At 39.6% G+C, this 17,705-nt stretch overlaps 1 protein-coding gene across 1 annotated transcript in view; it reads right to left on the bottom strand.

The window, feature by feature from the left end:
* Window positions 1–17,705, bottom strand: part of LOC122809199 (alpha-tectorin-like) — a 1,556,410-nt gene that overhangs the window by 1,336,873 nt on the left and 201,832 nt on the right. The window contains exons 7-8 of the mRNA XM_044080507.1: window positions 10,327–10,486; window positions 7,120–7,529 (exon numbers count right to left, since the gene is read on the bottom strand). Of these exons, the coding sequence (XP_043936442.1) occupies window positions 7,120–7,529; window positions 10,327–10,486 (570 nt within the window). The remainder of the gene's footprint in view (window positions 1–7,119; window positions 7,530–10,326; window positions 10,487–17,705) is intronic.

The raw sequence follows: 17,705 nt of genomic DNA, 5'->3' as shown, positions 1-17,705 counted from the left end.
CCCCAGCACTGCAAACCAACACAGTGGACAGTGACAATGGTAGGTTGTCAGCATGCACACCTCAACTTCATCTCCCCCCAAACCCATATGCAGAGGTCCTCACCAGAAACATACCTAAAAACCAGAGACTTCCCAAACACAGTCAGAAGCAAGCTACACATAATACTTCCTCTGTAGAACACAATACACATAATAGCTCATGCCCCAGTGTCTCACCTGTCAAGCTCTTAAGGCAAAACACAAAACCAAACATATTAGTCATAGGCAATTCCATTGTGAGACACACAGATGTCCCTCTCACCAAGCTGGATAAGGAAAAGGTCATGGTCAGCTGTCTGTCAGGAGCCAGGATATGCCATATCACACATGCACTCAATTCTCTCAACAACAGGTACTGTTATGAATCCATCATAATCCATGTTGGTGTGAATGACTTGAGATGCACCTCTCTGCACTATATGAAGCGAGACATGACTGAGCTCTCGGACTATGTGTCTAAGGCAGGTATGTCCCTAGCGTTAAGCAGCATTTTCCCTTCATCTAGGATGATGTCTCGATACAAATAGACAAGGATTTACTTCAATAATTGGCTTAGCTTCTGGTGTCATCTTAAGGGGATCCAGTATTTGCCAGCCTAGGATGACATGATCGACAGACCTCAATGCTTTGTCAGAGATGGTCTTCATCTGTCACCCCTCAGATTTCAGCTACTGGGTAAGGCTCTTGCCACCCCATAGTGTCTTTTTAGGCAGTGTCTCAAGGAGAAAATTCCTGACATAAAAACTCCGTCTAAAAGCAACCTCGAGGTTATGCTGCTAAATGCTAGGAGTCTTAACATGAAACGGCACTCACTGGAAGCAGTCCTCACCCTGGAAGAAGCAGATATTTCTGCAGTCACAGAAACCTTGTTCAAGGTTGTGGCAAGCACCCCAGCCATACCAGGTTACACCTCCTTCCAAACATTTAGACCACAAACTGAAAGCATGAAAACTAAAGGAGGGAGTGTATCAAAATTCATTAAAGATAAATACACCTCCAGATTAGTTAAACTGTATGATTCCATGGAGATACATCAGATTCAATTAACTGTTGGTAGGACACCTATTCAAGTCATTGCCAGCTACAGGACTCCCTCCATGAATCAGGATACCCACTCAGCCTATTTGGATCTACTTGAGTCTATCAAGATACATTTGAACACCATGGTTTTGGGTGGCCTTAGCTACCCATCCATAAACTGGATAAATCACTTGTGCTCAAACTCATTTGCCCAAAGGTTCCTTGACTTTGTTAACTCCAGTGCCCTGGACCAGCTGGTTGACACCCCCACAAGAGGTGCCAACATCCTGGATTTGGAGCTTACCAATATGGGAGACTACTGTAGCACCCCCACTGTGAGGTCTTCCCTGGTGAGATCTGACCACAAATCAGTCTCATTTAAAGTAACTATCACACCTGACCCCTCCCCCACAGCAGAAACTAAGCTAAAACACTTCTCCAAAGCAATTATAACCTCTTACAGGATGGTATAAATAGCTTCATTGCACCTCCCCCCCCTGAGAGGGAACTGGCAACTATGCCGAGTTCAACACCAATGCTTTATACAAACAGCTGTATAAATGCACTGACTCAGCCATACCTGATAAGACCAAAAGAAGCTCCTCAAGGAAGAGCAAACCTGCCTAGTGGACAATTGCCATTAACAGGTTTTACAATAAGAGGAAGAAATTGCTATCTAAGAGTAAGAGGGAGAGATTAAACTGGAAATGCTCCCTTCTCAGCTTAAACAAGAAAATAAGAGTTTTGTGAAGTCCTCCAAAGCAGGCTACAAACCCAAATTAGCTTCCCCAACTAAAGACAACCATAAGGTCTTCTGTAGTTATATCTGTAACCTAAAAGGAAAGGCCCGATTTGTGCCGCACTTGTAGCTAACAATACCACATATACTAAGCCTGTGACTATAGCTAACCTGTTGGCCAACAGGTTCTGTGAAAACTTCACTGCCCTGTCCCCACCATACATACCCCATAACATCACTACCACCTGTCCCCTACTTTGTGGCTCTAAAGAGCAGGTTATAAATGCCCTCTCTAAGGCCAAAAACACAACATCTGTGGGACCTGATAACATCCCAGGCTGCAGCCTGCATGGCCGCCAGCAAGAATTAACAACACTATTGGGTACTCTCTTCAATCATAGTCACAGCACCAATTTCGTCCCAGCTAAATGGAAAATGGCCACCATTATTCCCTTGCACAAAGGTGATGCTTCCACTGACCCAGCAACTATAGACCTATTAGCCTGACATGTCTTATCTGCAAGGCCATGAAGTGAATCATCATGGACCTTATCAACAAAGATACAGGTAATCTCCAAACACCTGACCATACTTAGTTTGGATCTGTCAAAGAGAAACCATAGGTTCATAGGTTCATATGTGTGTATTAGGCTAATGCCCCTGGAACCTTTACAAGCCTTGCCCATAGAAGTGCCCTGGCATAGTGCAGCCCGATGTTAGTTCCCAGTGCCTCTATCAAGTAGAGCCACTGGAGTAATCCCCAGGGTGAACATTCTATTTCCCATCCACTCATCAAGATTTATCTTGAAGAGGGCCTGTTATGTGCTCTGCTTGACATGTATGGGTAATCTATTCCAGAGCATGGGCAGTCTCTGGGTTATGAACCTGTCCCTCCAGCATGTTCTGTTGATTGTGGTAATGAGGTTGAGGTCTCTGGAGTGTGTGGTGTGGAGGGATTGGGATTTCTTTAGGTGTAGCATTTCTAACAGAGCTGGGTCACACATGGCTTTGTAAGTCAAGCAGAGATTGCCTCTTAGTAGATGATATGAGACAGAGAATAGCCTGGGTTTTTTGAGTCTGTCTGTGTAGACATGTGTTTAAGGCCTAGGATCCTCTTTGTGAGGTACTTTTGTGGCCTTTCCAGCTGTTGCATGTGTCTAGTGAGGTACATGCCAAATGGGACATTATACTTGATGACTGGCCTAATGAGGGAAGAGTAGAGAGAGATGGTGACCTCTTTCTTCCTGGATGCAAAACCCTCGGTAATGAGATGTGCCACATCCCATACCTGCTAAACCTGGTGGACTTCTTTGAGAAAGACACCAAAAGCCTGGACGAGGGGAAATCTGTGCATACAGCCTACCTAGACTTAGCCAAGCATTTGACACTATTCTCCCACTTAGGCATCATTAACAAACACACCCAGCTATGTATCAACCCTTATACAGTTAGATGTATCACTAACTGAGTCACAGATAGAACCCATATAGCCAAAATAGGGGAATCCACCTCCAAGAGAAGACCTGTAACCAGTGGTGTTCTGCTGGAATCAGTCCTGGGACCTCTACTGTTTGGAATCTATTTCTCCAAAGTACAAGCAAAAACTAAAGGTCTGTGGCTGACAAAGCTTGCTGTTGACTGCAAGCTGGGACCAGTCATAGAATCTCCAAATGATGTCAGCATCCTACAAAAGGGTTTTACACAAACAAATTATTGGTGCCAAAGTCATGGACTTAAACTCAATGCAATAAATGTATTATTATCCCTTTCGTTAGGGCAATGTTCCTGCTAACTACCACATTAATAGCAACACCTTAAGTATGCACTCACTGGTGATAGACTTGGGCACACAGAATGACAGAAACCTTACCTTTGACCACCATTTCTCCTCAGTGGTAAGAAGGATATTCTATATTGCTCATCTCATACGTAAGGGCATTGCCTCCAGAAAAAAAAGAAGTTATAACCTCCCTGTTCTCTTTGTTCATCAGGTCAATAACTGAGTACAACGGACATTTTGGTATGTACCTCTCTAAGCACCTGCAGCAATTGGAGACCACAAAGGTTCCTCACAAGGAAAATTCAAGGTCTTCAGCATCTGTCCTATGTGGATCATCTGAAATTACTATCACTTTATTCTGTTTCATACAGACTACTCAGAGGTGATCTCTGCTTTGCATAGAAGGTAATTTCTGACTCTGCTGTACTGGAAATGCTGCACCTCTGTAAGGCAAATGATACATGAGTTACTTACTCTAAAGATCTTAACCTGGCATGGGACAGATTTGTCTCCCAGAGGTTACCAAACCTTTGGAATAGACTTCCACTTCATGTCAAACAGAGCACCTCTTCAAATGCAATCTGGCCGATAATATGGGTAACCATAAATTCACCCTGTAGGTTCCACCTGTGTCTCTCTTGGACAGGAGCAATAGGTGCTGATCATGGAAATAAGGGTAGAACTTGCCTAGGATTGTAAAGGCCATAGGACCATTAGCCTAGGAACTTCCTATGATCCTATGAATATAGTTAATGTTTCATATAACTTTGTTCCCACATGAATGGGTACACCATGCATTCCCCATGATTATGGGTGACATAGTTACACTAGGTCCCATACAGAATTCCTTTTTACTCAGAAATGGTCCACAGTTTATTGGTTTAACAGGTTGTGATATGTCAGGTGCCTGTGCATCCTTTGTTCATGAGGGTAGCCTGGCAACATGGCAATCATCGGCTATGATGGAAGATTTCAACAGAAGTTTTTGTTCTTCTGCTGCTGTGATTTCTAGAATGGCTCTTGTTGGATGCACAAAGTGAGAACATTATTGTGGAGAAATTTAATGAAGTATCACCCACAGCTCATCCTAGCTTTAACTTATCAAAATTATGGGTCTAAAACTTAACTTGTGACTCTGAGTTAGCTTGGAAGTTCAGAGTGAGTGGGAGAATGCAGCCCCTCACCCCCACTATACGTATAAAAGAATTTATATAAATAAATATTTTAGAGTAATCATTTGGATGAGTTAAACTCAAAATAGCTAGTTGAGCAATAATTCTTTAATGAACCCTAGTGTGGTTGCAGAGTACTTGACTGCATAGGTATTTACTAGATTTACAGTCCAGGAGACCACTGAGAAGCCTAGCCCAAATTCACAGTTGCCCCTAGTGCTGTCTGGCTAATTGACTTGCTCAAGGTCACATAGTAGGCAAATGAGTGCTAACTGAATCAATCCATTTACTACAGGAACCACAGCTCACAGACTTAACTCTTGTACCAACTGCCAGACTTAAAGATGCAGATACTCCTTATCAGGGAATCGAATCCTGGTCTCCCATAAGACTGGTAGGGATACTCACACACCTGTATACTAACAAGGAAGACTGCACAGTCAGCTACTTAGGTTTGAATAGCTACGCTCTTGCTGGATAATTTGTCAAGGAGGGGAAACATTGATTGGCCTCTAGCCTGTTCCCCTTCCTTGGTGTCACATGATTATCTCCACAAGAAGAGCGTACCCTGAACAAGAAAGAGCAAGTGCAAAACCCTGACAGAAAGGGAATTTGACCACTGCCATAATGACAGGTAATTAAGTTTTCAATGTATCTCTGAGCAAAGAGAAGTAAGTAGGTTTGCATTTAAAGGCCAACATTGTGGTGGTTTGCATGTCAGGGTAAAGGCATTAGGGATTAATGAGAAATTTTTTCCCCCTGAACATATGATAGCCTAGATGGTAATCCAGTCTAGTGGCTGCATTATTTTCCATCACCGGCTGGCATTCCAGGTACTCCTCCATTGTGTGAGATTCCCATCACACTGGGCTATGTGGGGAATTCACTGTTTGCTTAGGGAATGAATGAATGAATGAATGAATGAATGAATGAATGAATGAATGAATGAATGATCTGGTGTGTTGATATGCATGGATCAAATAGTCTGCAGTCAGGTGTATGACTAAAAACATCATCAGTTATGTACATAAGGTAAAGAAAATGCAATTTTAGTCATAATGTAGCTTTCTTTATAATAAAGTATTGATGCAGACCCAAAATATACATAAACCATCATAAAAATAAAACAACTATAGAATCATATGACAATATATAGCAGACCATAAATGCACAATTGCTTAATGTTGTTAGTTAACACTACACTAGCATACAAAATCTGAGAAAACATAAAGTTTATGGTGCCAAACTTGTTATCTTTTGTGATTAACAGTTATATACCCACTCAGAGAAAACTATGTGGGCTGGAGCTAGCAAAGAATATGGTCTTTGTCTCCTGTTTCAAGATGACACATTGAATCCCTGGTAATCTTTCCATGGAGGGGTTCCATGAAATAGAAACAGTGAGGATCCCCAACATCTTTCATATGGGAAGAACAGAAATCATGAAGGAATTAATTTTGTGAAACAACTATGAAAATGATATTGTAGGTGTTTGAGTATCCATAAAATTTATTAATAAAGTGCCAGAGAAATATGAAAGAGAAGATAAACCCTGTTCAGCATGCAGGCATATGAATTTTGCAATATTTTCTGGCATTCGTCATGCCCATGTGTAAATTACTTACAACACTTTACAGATGTTAGTGGTCTATGACTTACAATGCAAAAGTCACTTTTCATGAGCACATTGAGCAATAACTTCACCTGAAAAACAGAACTCAAGTGGCAAAATGAAGGTTTAATTACACTTAACATTTGCCTTGGTGACAGATCACTCATAACATCACCCACATGTAAGAACCTGATCTGAAGGCACTGAGATCTCCTAAGTAAATCTTTTGGGAAGGGGAGGTGGTTAGTGAAGCTGCAGCACCAACTCTAGTCTAAACCAACAAGACTTATAATGATTACACCTAAACCAAAACTCAGCCATTCATATTTAGACATTATACTGTAGTCACTCAACACTAAGACCGCATTTAGTTGCCCTTTGCTTAAAGATAAGCAAAGCCACGTGTCACCTGCATAGCATGAAAACCTGGGGCATAATATCAAGGTATCTACCACAGAAAAGCAGCACACGTATCATGAGTTATACTGGTAATTTCATGAAATAAACCAACTCTGAATTAACTGCACTCGGATTAAGTGTATATTAATTTAAGAGTGGCCAGTTTCATTCATGTGGAGGCTGGATTCCTGGTAAACTGTGGCAGTGGGGGAATTAGCTTTACAGAATCTTGAAATATAGTTCACTGAACACTGCTTTGTGCATGCTATTGTGAAACAATAGAAGTGAATAAAAATTGAATAAGAAAACATTTTTTAGTTTATTTTAGATAAGGTCTCATTGAAATATGCAAACTTACCATGACATGATCTGCATTGTCTCTAGTCATAGTAATTTCAATTCCATAAAAAATCACCCTGACAAGTCGTGTCCAAGATACCAATGTATTTCCCCGGTTCTCATTTTTCACTTCAACTCTGTAAGTGGTAAGATTCCGAATGTTTGTGCATACTGTTGACAGTATGTATGTGCATGTACCCTGAAAATGGAACAGCTTCCCATCGAAGGTGTAGTAGTGTGGGTCACCAGATGCTGAACAAGTCTTTGAGCCAAGAGTTTGGCAAATATAGTGCCAGGAGAATGCCTGACATTTTTCATAAACAGAACAGCCTTCATTTTGGCATATAACACTGCTGTTTTCTGAACATTTGCATTTTCTTGCACAGTTATTTTCTGGCCAAAATACATCACCAATTCTCAGAAAACGTGCTAGAAAATAAAAATAGAAAAATCCCATTAAGTCTTTCATTGTTTGAAGCAGACTTTATTACTTTATCTAGAAAACAGCAGACTATTATTTTATCCAGAAAACAGCAATGCATATCATTCCTTAATTCAAGTATACAATCCCCCTTTTGCAATCTTATTTTGGACTGGTCTAAATATTTTGTTAATACTGAATGCTGGTTTGCTTTTAATGTTTAGTAGATCAAGGGTGGTTAAAGATGTTTGGTCAGCAAGGAGTGGGCTCTATGTCACACAGGCATGAAGCTCTGACTATGATGCAGATGACATGGTTCACTTAATGGTCTGGACGCCGAAGGAGATATGGAATGAGTGGACTCTGCTGGCTAACCCAACTTGGGATAGGGAATGGTGATTCTGGTCTGCTGTACTTATCACCTGTGAGCAGAGGCTTATAAGTGTTAGAAAGCAGAAATGACAGGGAGTGTCTGTTTGGCTGCTTCCAATTCATTTATGATAGCCTTCACTGGTATGTGGATCTCATCAAGAATGTATAAAGAAAAACAAGCCAAGGATGCCCTCAGGATCCACAACTACCCCCAGGAATACTATAGTAAGTTGTTGGGGGGCAGGGTAAGAGAATGGCCGGTAGACCCAGTGTGGATGAGGGATACTGGGGGCCAGGCCAACACAAATGAAAAAAAAAAATGAAATAAAAAAAGGAATGTTTAAGGAGAAAGAGATTTAAGGTCATCAAAGTGTGACATTAATGCCCATGTCAGTGCCTAGGAGATGGATTAAGAATACTTACAAATTCCATTAGCCCACGAGAGTAACAAATGGCATCTAATAGCCGCAATGTGGCTGGATAGTTCTCCAGCCTGGGGAGTCTTTCCTTAATATGGCCATTACCAAGCTGAAGAAAGATATCTGATTCTCTGACCAGTGAGGTGAGGGTCTTACTGGACAAAGGACAGCCACAGAAAACAGGAGATGACAAGATATTGAGCATAATGGAAGAGAACAAACCTCCTATCATGGCTGTCTGGATGATGGTTATCCTGTTGCTCTCATCCCTGATATACATTTGACCTTAAGAGTGAATTGGCAGCATGGACACAGCATTAATGGTTGTCATGCGTGAAAAATCAAAAAGTTGTAGGATCAACAGCATAAGAAACTGAGGCAGGAAGTGCAAATAGTACAAATGAAGGTATTTACCTTATACTGCTTTAAAAGGTTTTAATAGATATGTCCATTTATATTTGAAGAGGACTGAGGGTCATCAATTTGAAAAGCATCATGGAAGACAGAATACCTAAATGTCGATATGTTTACTGCCGCACAGCCCCTTGAGATTCACATTCATTAGTATTCTGTGGGAACCATAAAACATCTGTCAAGCACCATATATACTGGGGTTAAGGGTAGTTTGCTTCACAGCTGCAGTGCCCTGAATTGTATTCTGACCTGCATTTGCTTTTATTGGTTACTTTTTGCATATTAGCCTTCTTTCTTTTTTCCATTGAATATTTTTATTTTATCCCACATTCTAAAGGCATGCAGGTTTGATCAGCTACTCTAAAATTGTCAGTATATATTGCAATTGCCCTTGTCCATTTGGCCTGTGATATTGCTGACATGGACATGCAAAGGATCAGTCTGCTTACCCAGTTAATGAACAATTATTAAATAAATAAACCCCCATGCCATTTGGTAATGTTGTAACAATTCACCTCAAATACATCCACATTTAATGAAATAGTTGTTTTAATTTTAATTCTTTGGGTTTTATAACTATAGGGCCTGATTTCACAACAGTTGCTCTCAGTGTAAGTGACCACTTCCTCAGAGAGTAGTCTGAGAGTAGATGTTTTGGAATCTAGGCCCGTGTAAGTCTGTTTACAGATAGGCCTAACACTGAAGTAGTTCACTTACATTGACAGCAAGTATTTTACAATCAGGGCACACTTGCACTGAATGCAACTCTTTTGGAATCTGTCTCACAGTGTATTTATTTATTTCATTTTGCCTTATTTCTTTTGGTTACTGTTATTTGTGGTGTGTTTACAATTACTGTGTATCTCCTTAGCTCGATTGCTTTCAGTCTACTTGTACACACATTGGTATTTGAGTCAATTACAGGGCATGTAACTTTTGGCATATACTCCTATTGACTAATTCATCCTTTCTGAACTTTTTCAAATGACTTCCTACAAGTTTCCTCTGTGGCTACCTCTGGCTTATTATCAATGGCACGTTTCCAGCTTTTAAAATATTCCATAACTGTGACATAGTTTGTAAAAGGATTAAACTGGCATACATTATTAAGCAACTACTGTTAGCATTAGGTAACAGAGATCATTAAAACAATAATGATCAATTAATAACAATACAGCTAATCAGTTAACTTAGTTTCATTTTAAATTTTATATTTCATCAGTACTATTATTTTTGTGATACAACTTTTCAACTTCTAGAGGCTGGTAGGACACAACTGTCAGGATCCCATATTTTTACAAGACTGTCCCAGACATTTTTTAACATCTTTTCCATTCATGAATAGGGCTATAAATTCATACAAACAGATAAGTAAACATAACTGTTTTATCTAGCGATCTGTGTGCACACACACACACACACACACACACACACACACACACACACACACACACACACACACACACACATGATATTTGTCCATCTTCTCCTGAAATTAAACTATTGAATGGTGGATTATCAGAAATTTTTGCAAACTGAGAAAATCTGTAAAAAATAGAAATAAAAATAAAAAGCCACAACATCCTTTATCATGCAGTACCATTGTATATGCATCCTCCAACAACATTGAATACATCTGCTCTGAATACCCATCGTCCTGGAAGGTTGACATTGCTTGTAGAGTCGATGTTCAGGATGCTATCTGTTCGGGATCCAGGGATACTGAAATAATGTTTTGGATTTCCACTGTTAAACCCAGCCTGTTGAACAAAACAGAATTTTAGTTGTATGATGTCACTGTTCATATTCATGTCCCTTGCCAACTTTAAGTGGGTATGTCACATTGTTATATGTGTGTTCATACTGTTCATGATGATTAACAAACAAACTAGAATCAGATGTAATCCATTCTCATTTCTGGCTGTTATCAAACACTTTTGATTTACAAAACATTGTAAAGAGTTTTGCTTATCCCAGGCTAGTATTGGACTAGAACAGCAGTAAACTGTCCAGATTTTCACAGAATGGCCAGAGTTTTCCTTCATATTTTTGGTTTGTTCCTTATAAAATGTATTTTTCTGGCAAATCATTGAGGACTGAACTCACTAAATAATGACAACATTTGAGTTTTGGATGTCATATTCTTCAGAAAATGCATGCCAATACAAAACCTATTATTCTATCTGAGCTTATAACAGCAATATTTAAAATCTGTCCCTGATTTTGGGCCATTGTTCCCAATTTAGTTTTGGCTTTGTCCAGATTTACTGCACCTAGAAGAGGTATGGTACAGGTAGAGTTTTTAAAACTTAAGGTTAACATCTCATAATTTTTGTTTATTTACTTGTACATCATCAAGTACATCAGTCTGTTTCAGTTGTTTCACTCATAAATAAACCACTTTGAAAACATATATACTGTTTTGGAAATGGAACTCTGGTATACAAGATTACCTGACTTAGGCTTGAAATAAGTTACTGGTAAATGCAGTTTCAAAACCAATTGATAAACTGCAATTTTAATGCTTCTGATGTGACACAGAACAAAACTCCCTTTCTTGGTTAAATAATACTATAGATGATTTACTGCAATCTTTTTTTAATGAAGGATCACATGTTTTGCAAATAAAAAGGAATAAATGCCCTTGACTACATGAGCTAACCTGGTGGTAAATAGTCAAGGTTTCTTTTTCATTTCTTCATGGTACAGTATTTAAAATGATTCTTTTGGAACAGATATCCACTTGCCACACTAACACAAGAAAATATTACTGTTATTGTTAAACATTGACTCCTTACAAATGTGCTACCTTTCTATCAAGTAAGTAAAATTAAAGAAAAACACTGATAACCCTGCAAGATTTCTGACCTTCAAGTACTTTAGTCCTGGTTGTACTTTGCCACTTTACTTTTGTTTTCCTTCAAAGTGCTACTTTATTTGCTGGGGAGAACTGTAACTTATCTCACAGAAGTAGGTTCTCTGTGCCATTTTGGATAAATGTGTGACTTTTTCCATTTTACATAGAATACAATTAAGCTAATGAGCCTTAAATGATATGACGCCCCCACAAACACTATGTGAACAAGTACTGCTATATTATTTAACCTTAGATCAGGGATGCATCTGTGCACTAACATTTTATTGAGCAGGTGTTTAAACAGATTTTCTTTAATTCTTTATAGGAAGTCATCAGGGATATTGTCTGGTTCCATGGAACTTGAGTGTTTTTTTTACTTGTAAATAATATCAGGATTCACAGCAATAGGGCAACACACAGAAGTACCACAGAAGTCACAGGAAAATAAAGTTGAATTTAAGTTGAATTTAATGAAGCGCTTTTCGTCTGTGGTGTACACAGACTTCCTCAGTCAAAAAGTATTACAAACTACATTTAACTGAACAGCAGCTTAAATATCCAGCAGTATTAAGTCAAAGGTTCAATTAACCAATCAGGCACACCTTGAACCATGAATAAAAATTTAAAGTTAAAACGCAAGCTCACAGGACTTGAGTTCAATCACTCACATTATATTAAAATTAAAATTAAACTAGACAATCATAAAATCAGCCAGTTGTTAGCCTATCATCTAAATAGACACTAGCCACTACCTGATGTAAACAAGTACAAAACACAAAACAGTTAGAGTGTGTTACAAACTCATAAAGGCAAAAAAAGGCAAAAAAACTCATAAAGGCAAAAAAAGGCAAAAAAACTATCTAACCAGGTTCTTAAGTTTAAGAAGGCTGCTAATAGAGCAGCCTTCATTGAGACCTGGTAGAGCATAGGCATTTAATCTAATTTGCCATCGCAATTCAGACGCCTCTAATAATAGGTGTGCAGGGGCTCCTCTAATAGTGTCATGCATTTGTTCTATAACCATAAACTTAAAATGGTGGTCTTTATGCTGGATGATATGTTTAGCAAGAGCATTTTCATCTTTCGCTTTATTAATTGCATATTGATGTTCGTAGATCCGATCTTTAAATCTACGCTCGGTTTTACCTACATAAAACCTGTGCATTTTGGCATAATGCCACATAGACCACCATTTTAGAGTTACAAGTGCATCTACATCTAATGTCGTATCTAATATTATCAATGTCAAATCGGTTTGATTCAAGAATGTGACGACATTGATTGCAGTTTTGACATTTGAACATCCCAGAATGGGTACTCTGCCGCTCAGGTTGTTCCAACAACATTTTCATATTTTACCCTTCTATATGTAACCTCAGGTTTAACTCCCAGTTTGTTCAAAATTGCAAGGTTGGAACGGAACAAGTTCCAGTTCTTAGTAATGATGTCCATAATAGACCTACTACTTGGACAATATGTAAGAATTAATCTAGTGTTATTATTGTGTATAGGAGTAGTTCCACCTATACATTCTAACCTAGACTCGGCCAACCCGGAAGAACTGATGTTCAGTATAGGTTTGTAAAACCCACTGGATCTTTTGTTAATCACCTCATTGACTAAGTTGTCTAATAAGTTAAGCGGATAGCCTCTATGAAGGAACATATTCTTAAGTAAGTCACATTCCCTAAGAAAGTCATCGTCCAGGCTCACCATCCGGGCTGCTCGTACGAGCTGACCCTTAGCCACAGACCTTTTTGGTAGCTAGGATGGCAGCTACTAAAATGAAGAAAAGAATTAGAGTAGGTAGGCTTTCTATATATGCTGGCCACATATTTATTCAAGATGTCATTTTCGCCAACCATACGTCTAAATAGGCTATTGCCTCAGTGTTGAAGGAAGAGGTAAAACTAAAAGTCAGTGGAGTTATTAAGTAAATTTAATAATAACAGGCTATCAGCTTCTTCACCCTCTAATAAAATAAAGATGTCATCCAGGTACGGGTGTAGTACTTGATCTTAGACACTACTACCGACTCATTGTTTAATATGTTCTCCCTTTCCCAGTATGACATCACTATGTTGGCCAAGCTGGCTCCAAGGGACCCCATAGCCACCCCAGTTTTTGTAGATAGAAATTCTCTCCTAATAAAAATAGTTGTTATAAAGGATCAAGTCCAACAGTTCAATCACAAGGGATATTTCATGGGCGGGCACCCTTACTCTTAAGGAAGAAGGCCACCCAGTCCAAAGCTATCTGCAAAGGTATACAAGTGTATAAATCCTTGACATCTATTGTCAGGAAATTGTACTCTCTACTGAATGGAATGTTGTTTAACTTATCAAGAAAAGACCAAGAGTCTTTACAGATTTGCTCTTCATCCTCAAGGTACTTCTGCAGGATAGTATCAACCAGCTTGGCACAAGGATATGTAGGAGAGCCGCGCCCATCAACGAGTGGGCGCATAGGTGGATTAACAAGGTCCTTGTGGATCTTGGGTATACCAAAGATACAAGGGTACCTGGGAAATAATGTGGTAAGGTATTTGTGTTGACCTTGGTTAAGTCTACCCTCAAAAAACATTTCGTCCAAGGAGCTCTTAATTTTATGGTACCTCAGACCTTGAACTAATCATATACGCATCATTAGACAATAGCCCCAACATCCTGTCAAAGTAGTCTAATTGATCAAAGACTACAACCCCACCACCTTTATCGGGTTTACAGATTCTTAAGGAATGTAACTTAACATATTCCAACAGGGTCATTTCAGACTTCCCTAAATCGTTGGTACATTTACTTAAATGCAAATTACTATGTCTTAAATCAAGTTCACAAGTGGATTCAAACGCTTGTACTAATGGGTGCAGAGGTGGGTTAAACATGCTAGGGACAAACATATCAGATGGAGTATCATGACTGAAACCACGAGTTTCAAACAGCAGGTTAAAGTTCAATTTACGAGCAAACATCTTAATATCGATGATGGTGTTCACTAAATCGAACTTCTGTTGAGGTACATAGGTGTATCCCTTAGATAAAAGGTCGGCCAGTTCATCAGGGATCAGCACGTTGGAGTAATTAAAGATATTAAAATCTCCAAGTTGATTGGTAGAAATAACTGGGCCCATACGTTGGTTAATGGGGGGAACCACAGTATCAGTCTCTACATCCTGCAGGTTATCAGTAATAGGCAAAGGTGAAACCACACAAGGAACCTCGTTTACCACACAAGCCGAGGCTTCAGTAAGGCCAGGAGGCAGAGGTAGAGCCAGGTGATAAGTACTCCTGGTATCTACTGCCTCTGAAAAAACTGTTTCTGTTGCTTCCCCTTAAAAGATTGCTGCAAGTTGTTCCTTTGCTTAGGGATGGCACCCTGTTTGTTGGTGGAAAAGTGTACCTGTTGCTGACCCATTGCCGTAGTGTGAGGACCCTGCTGTTGTTTACGGTTCATAAGTCTCTCACTCCTTCTGACCCCTTGGTCAACAGGGGTATCCCCAAATGTATCAAGGTCCCTGATGTTATCCGATGCTGACTCACCTCTACAGTTTGTGGTGGGAGGATCCCCACTACTACCATTAGGATTCCAAGCTTGTGATGGCGCAGGGGGTGGATAAGACACCCCTAACTGGTATGCTTTTAAATCGCGCTCAAGTTTCTTGATTTTGTTGAATTTTAGTTTAGACAGGTACTGGTCGATGCTGGTAAAACATCTATTATAATCATATTTGTACCTGCTAAATTCTACATGGGTTTTAATCGAGTTATCCAACACAGTAATTTCATCATTTAACTGTGTCACCCATGCAGAGTAATGCTTGATCATAAGCTTTAAGAGGTCCTGGCCTTGTTGGTCAAATAAATTAATCAATTCCTTATGGAATTCTGAATTCAACACCAAACCTGTCAGGTATTGAAAATGCCTTAAGCCTTTAGGAATGACATTGCAAGCTATACATTCATTAAAATATGAAATTTCAAGTTTCAGTTTTTTAAGTTTCAATAAGAGTTTATCAAAAGTTTTTAGTTTGTCAGCTAAATCATTACTGTTTACCTCATGGCCATCAGTAGAGTTGTCGTGCATCCTACGGGTTGCTTTATCGCCATATCCTGTAAACACAAAATCCTCGGATAACCAATTGCCCAAAACTGGGGCCCCATCAAGAAGACCACTTGGAAGAGTCCGACTGGCATCTGCTATACATTCGGTAGGCTCAACCTGACTCTGTAAACGGCTAGGCTAACTGTTTTGTGTTTTGTACTTGTTTACATCAGGTAGTGGCTAGTGTCTATTTAGATGATAGGCTAACAACTGGCTGATTTTATGATTGTCTAGTTTAATTTTAATTTTAATATAATGTGAGTGATTGAACTCAAGTCCTGTGAGCTTGCGTTTTAACTTTAAATTTTTATTCATGGTTCAAGGTGTGCCTGATTGGTTAATTGAACCTTTGACTTAATACTGCTGGATATTTAAGCTGCTGTTCAGTTAAATGTAGTTTGTAATACTTTTTGTCTGAGGAAGTCTGTGTACACCACAGACGAAAAGCGCTTCATTAAATTCAACTTAAATTCAACTTTATTTTCCTGTGACTTCTGTGGTACTTCTGTGTGTTGCCCTATTGCTGTGAATCCTGATATTATTTCCTGGTTTGTGCTGCTTAGTACTTGGTTGTTTCATGGCTTCTGGATCTGACAGCAATGATGGGTTCTCTCCGAATGCTACTCCAGCATTATTGAAGAGCTGTAATAGTGCCCTTCCAGCACCAGCTACTCTTTCTACAGTTGCACAGGATAATTTATTTGAGTCTCTATTTGAAAGAATGGAATCGCTGTGTGCGAGGCTCGACAAGCTAGACACACAACAACAGGACATGAAGAATCTTTTTCTGCCTTTTGTTAACAGCTTTCAACCGTCTGCAATGGAGAATGCGCCAAGTGGTGCTGTTCAACCAGCGAACCCCTCTGCTACGGTTCCTTCCCTTAATGGGAACACTGATTTCGGCAGCTTGAATTCAGCGAATGGCAGAGAGTTTTTAAACCCTTTGCTACGGCCAGGTTTGGCCTCTACGTCTAAATCACCAACGGCAGCCAGCATTAGGCTGGCTCCGGTAACTACACCTGATACAGTGCAATCGGCAATTACTTCTAATTCAGTGCAAGTAGCACGAACAGTAAATCCACCTATACTAAACGAAAGTTTAGCTAGGACAGAGCCACTATTAACCGGAGGTTTTCCTAGCCGTTTACAGAGTCAGGTTGAGCCTACCGAATGTATAGCAGATGCCAGTCGGACTCTTCCAAGTGGTCTTCTTGATGGGGCCCCAGTTTTGGGCAATTGGTTATCCGAGGATTTTGTGTTTACAGGATATGGCGATAAAGCAACCCGTAGGATGCACGACAACTCTACTGATGGCCATGAGGTAAACAGTAATGATTTAGCTGACAAACTAAAACCTTTTGATAAACTCTTATTGAAACTTAAAAACTGAAACTTGAAATTTCATATTTTAATGAATGTATAGCTTGCAATGTCATTCCTAAAGGCTTAAGGCATTTTCAATACCGACAGGTTTGGTGTTGAATTCAGAATTCCATAAGGAATTGATTAATTTATTTGACCAACAAGGCCAGGACCTCTTAAAGCTTATGATCAAGCATTACTCTGCATGGGTGACACAGTTAAATGATGAAATTACTGTGTTGGATAACTCGATTAAAACCCATGTAGAATTTAGCAGGTACAAATATGATTATAATAGATGTTTTACCAGCATCGACCAGTACCTGTCTAAACTAAAATTCAACAAAATCAAGAAACTTGAGCGCGATTTAAAAGCATACCAGTTAGGGGTGTCTTATCCACCCCCTGCGCCATCACAAGCTTGGAATCCTAATGGTAGTAGTGGGGATCCTCCCACCACAAACTGTAGAGGTGAGTCAGCATCGGATAACATCAGGGACCTTGATACATTTGGGGATACCCCTGTTGACCAAGGGGTCAGAAGGAGTGAGAGACTTATGAACCGTAAACAACAGCAGGGTCCTCACACTACGGCAATGGGTCAGCAACAGGTACACTTTTCCACCAACAAACAGGGTGCCATCCCTAAGCAAAGGAAC

This window comes from Protopterus annectens, chromosome 8.part0 (assembly GCF_019279795.1).
Source record: "Protopterus annectens isolate FY-2018-M chromosome 8.part0, PAN1.0, whole genome shotgun sequence".
NCBI classification, from domain to species: domain Eukaryota; kingdom Metazoa; phylum Chordata; order Ceratodontiformes; family Protopteridae; genus Protopterus; species Protopterus annectens.
Note: the sequence above shows the minus strand (reverse complement) of the source record. Positions and strands in the feature narration are given on the sequence as shown.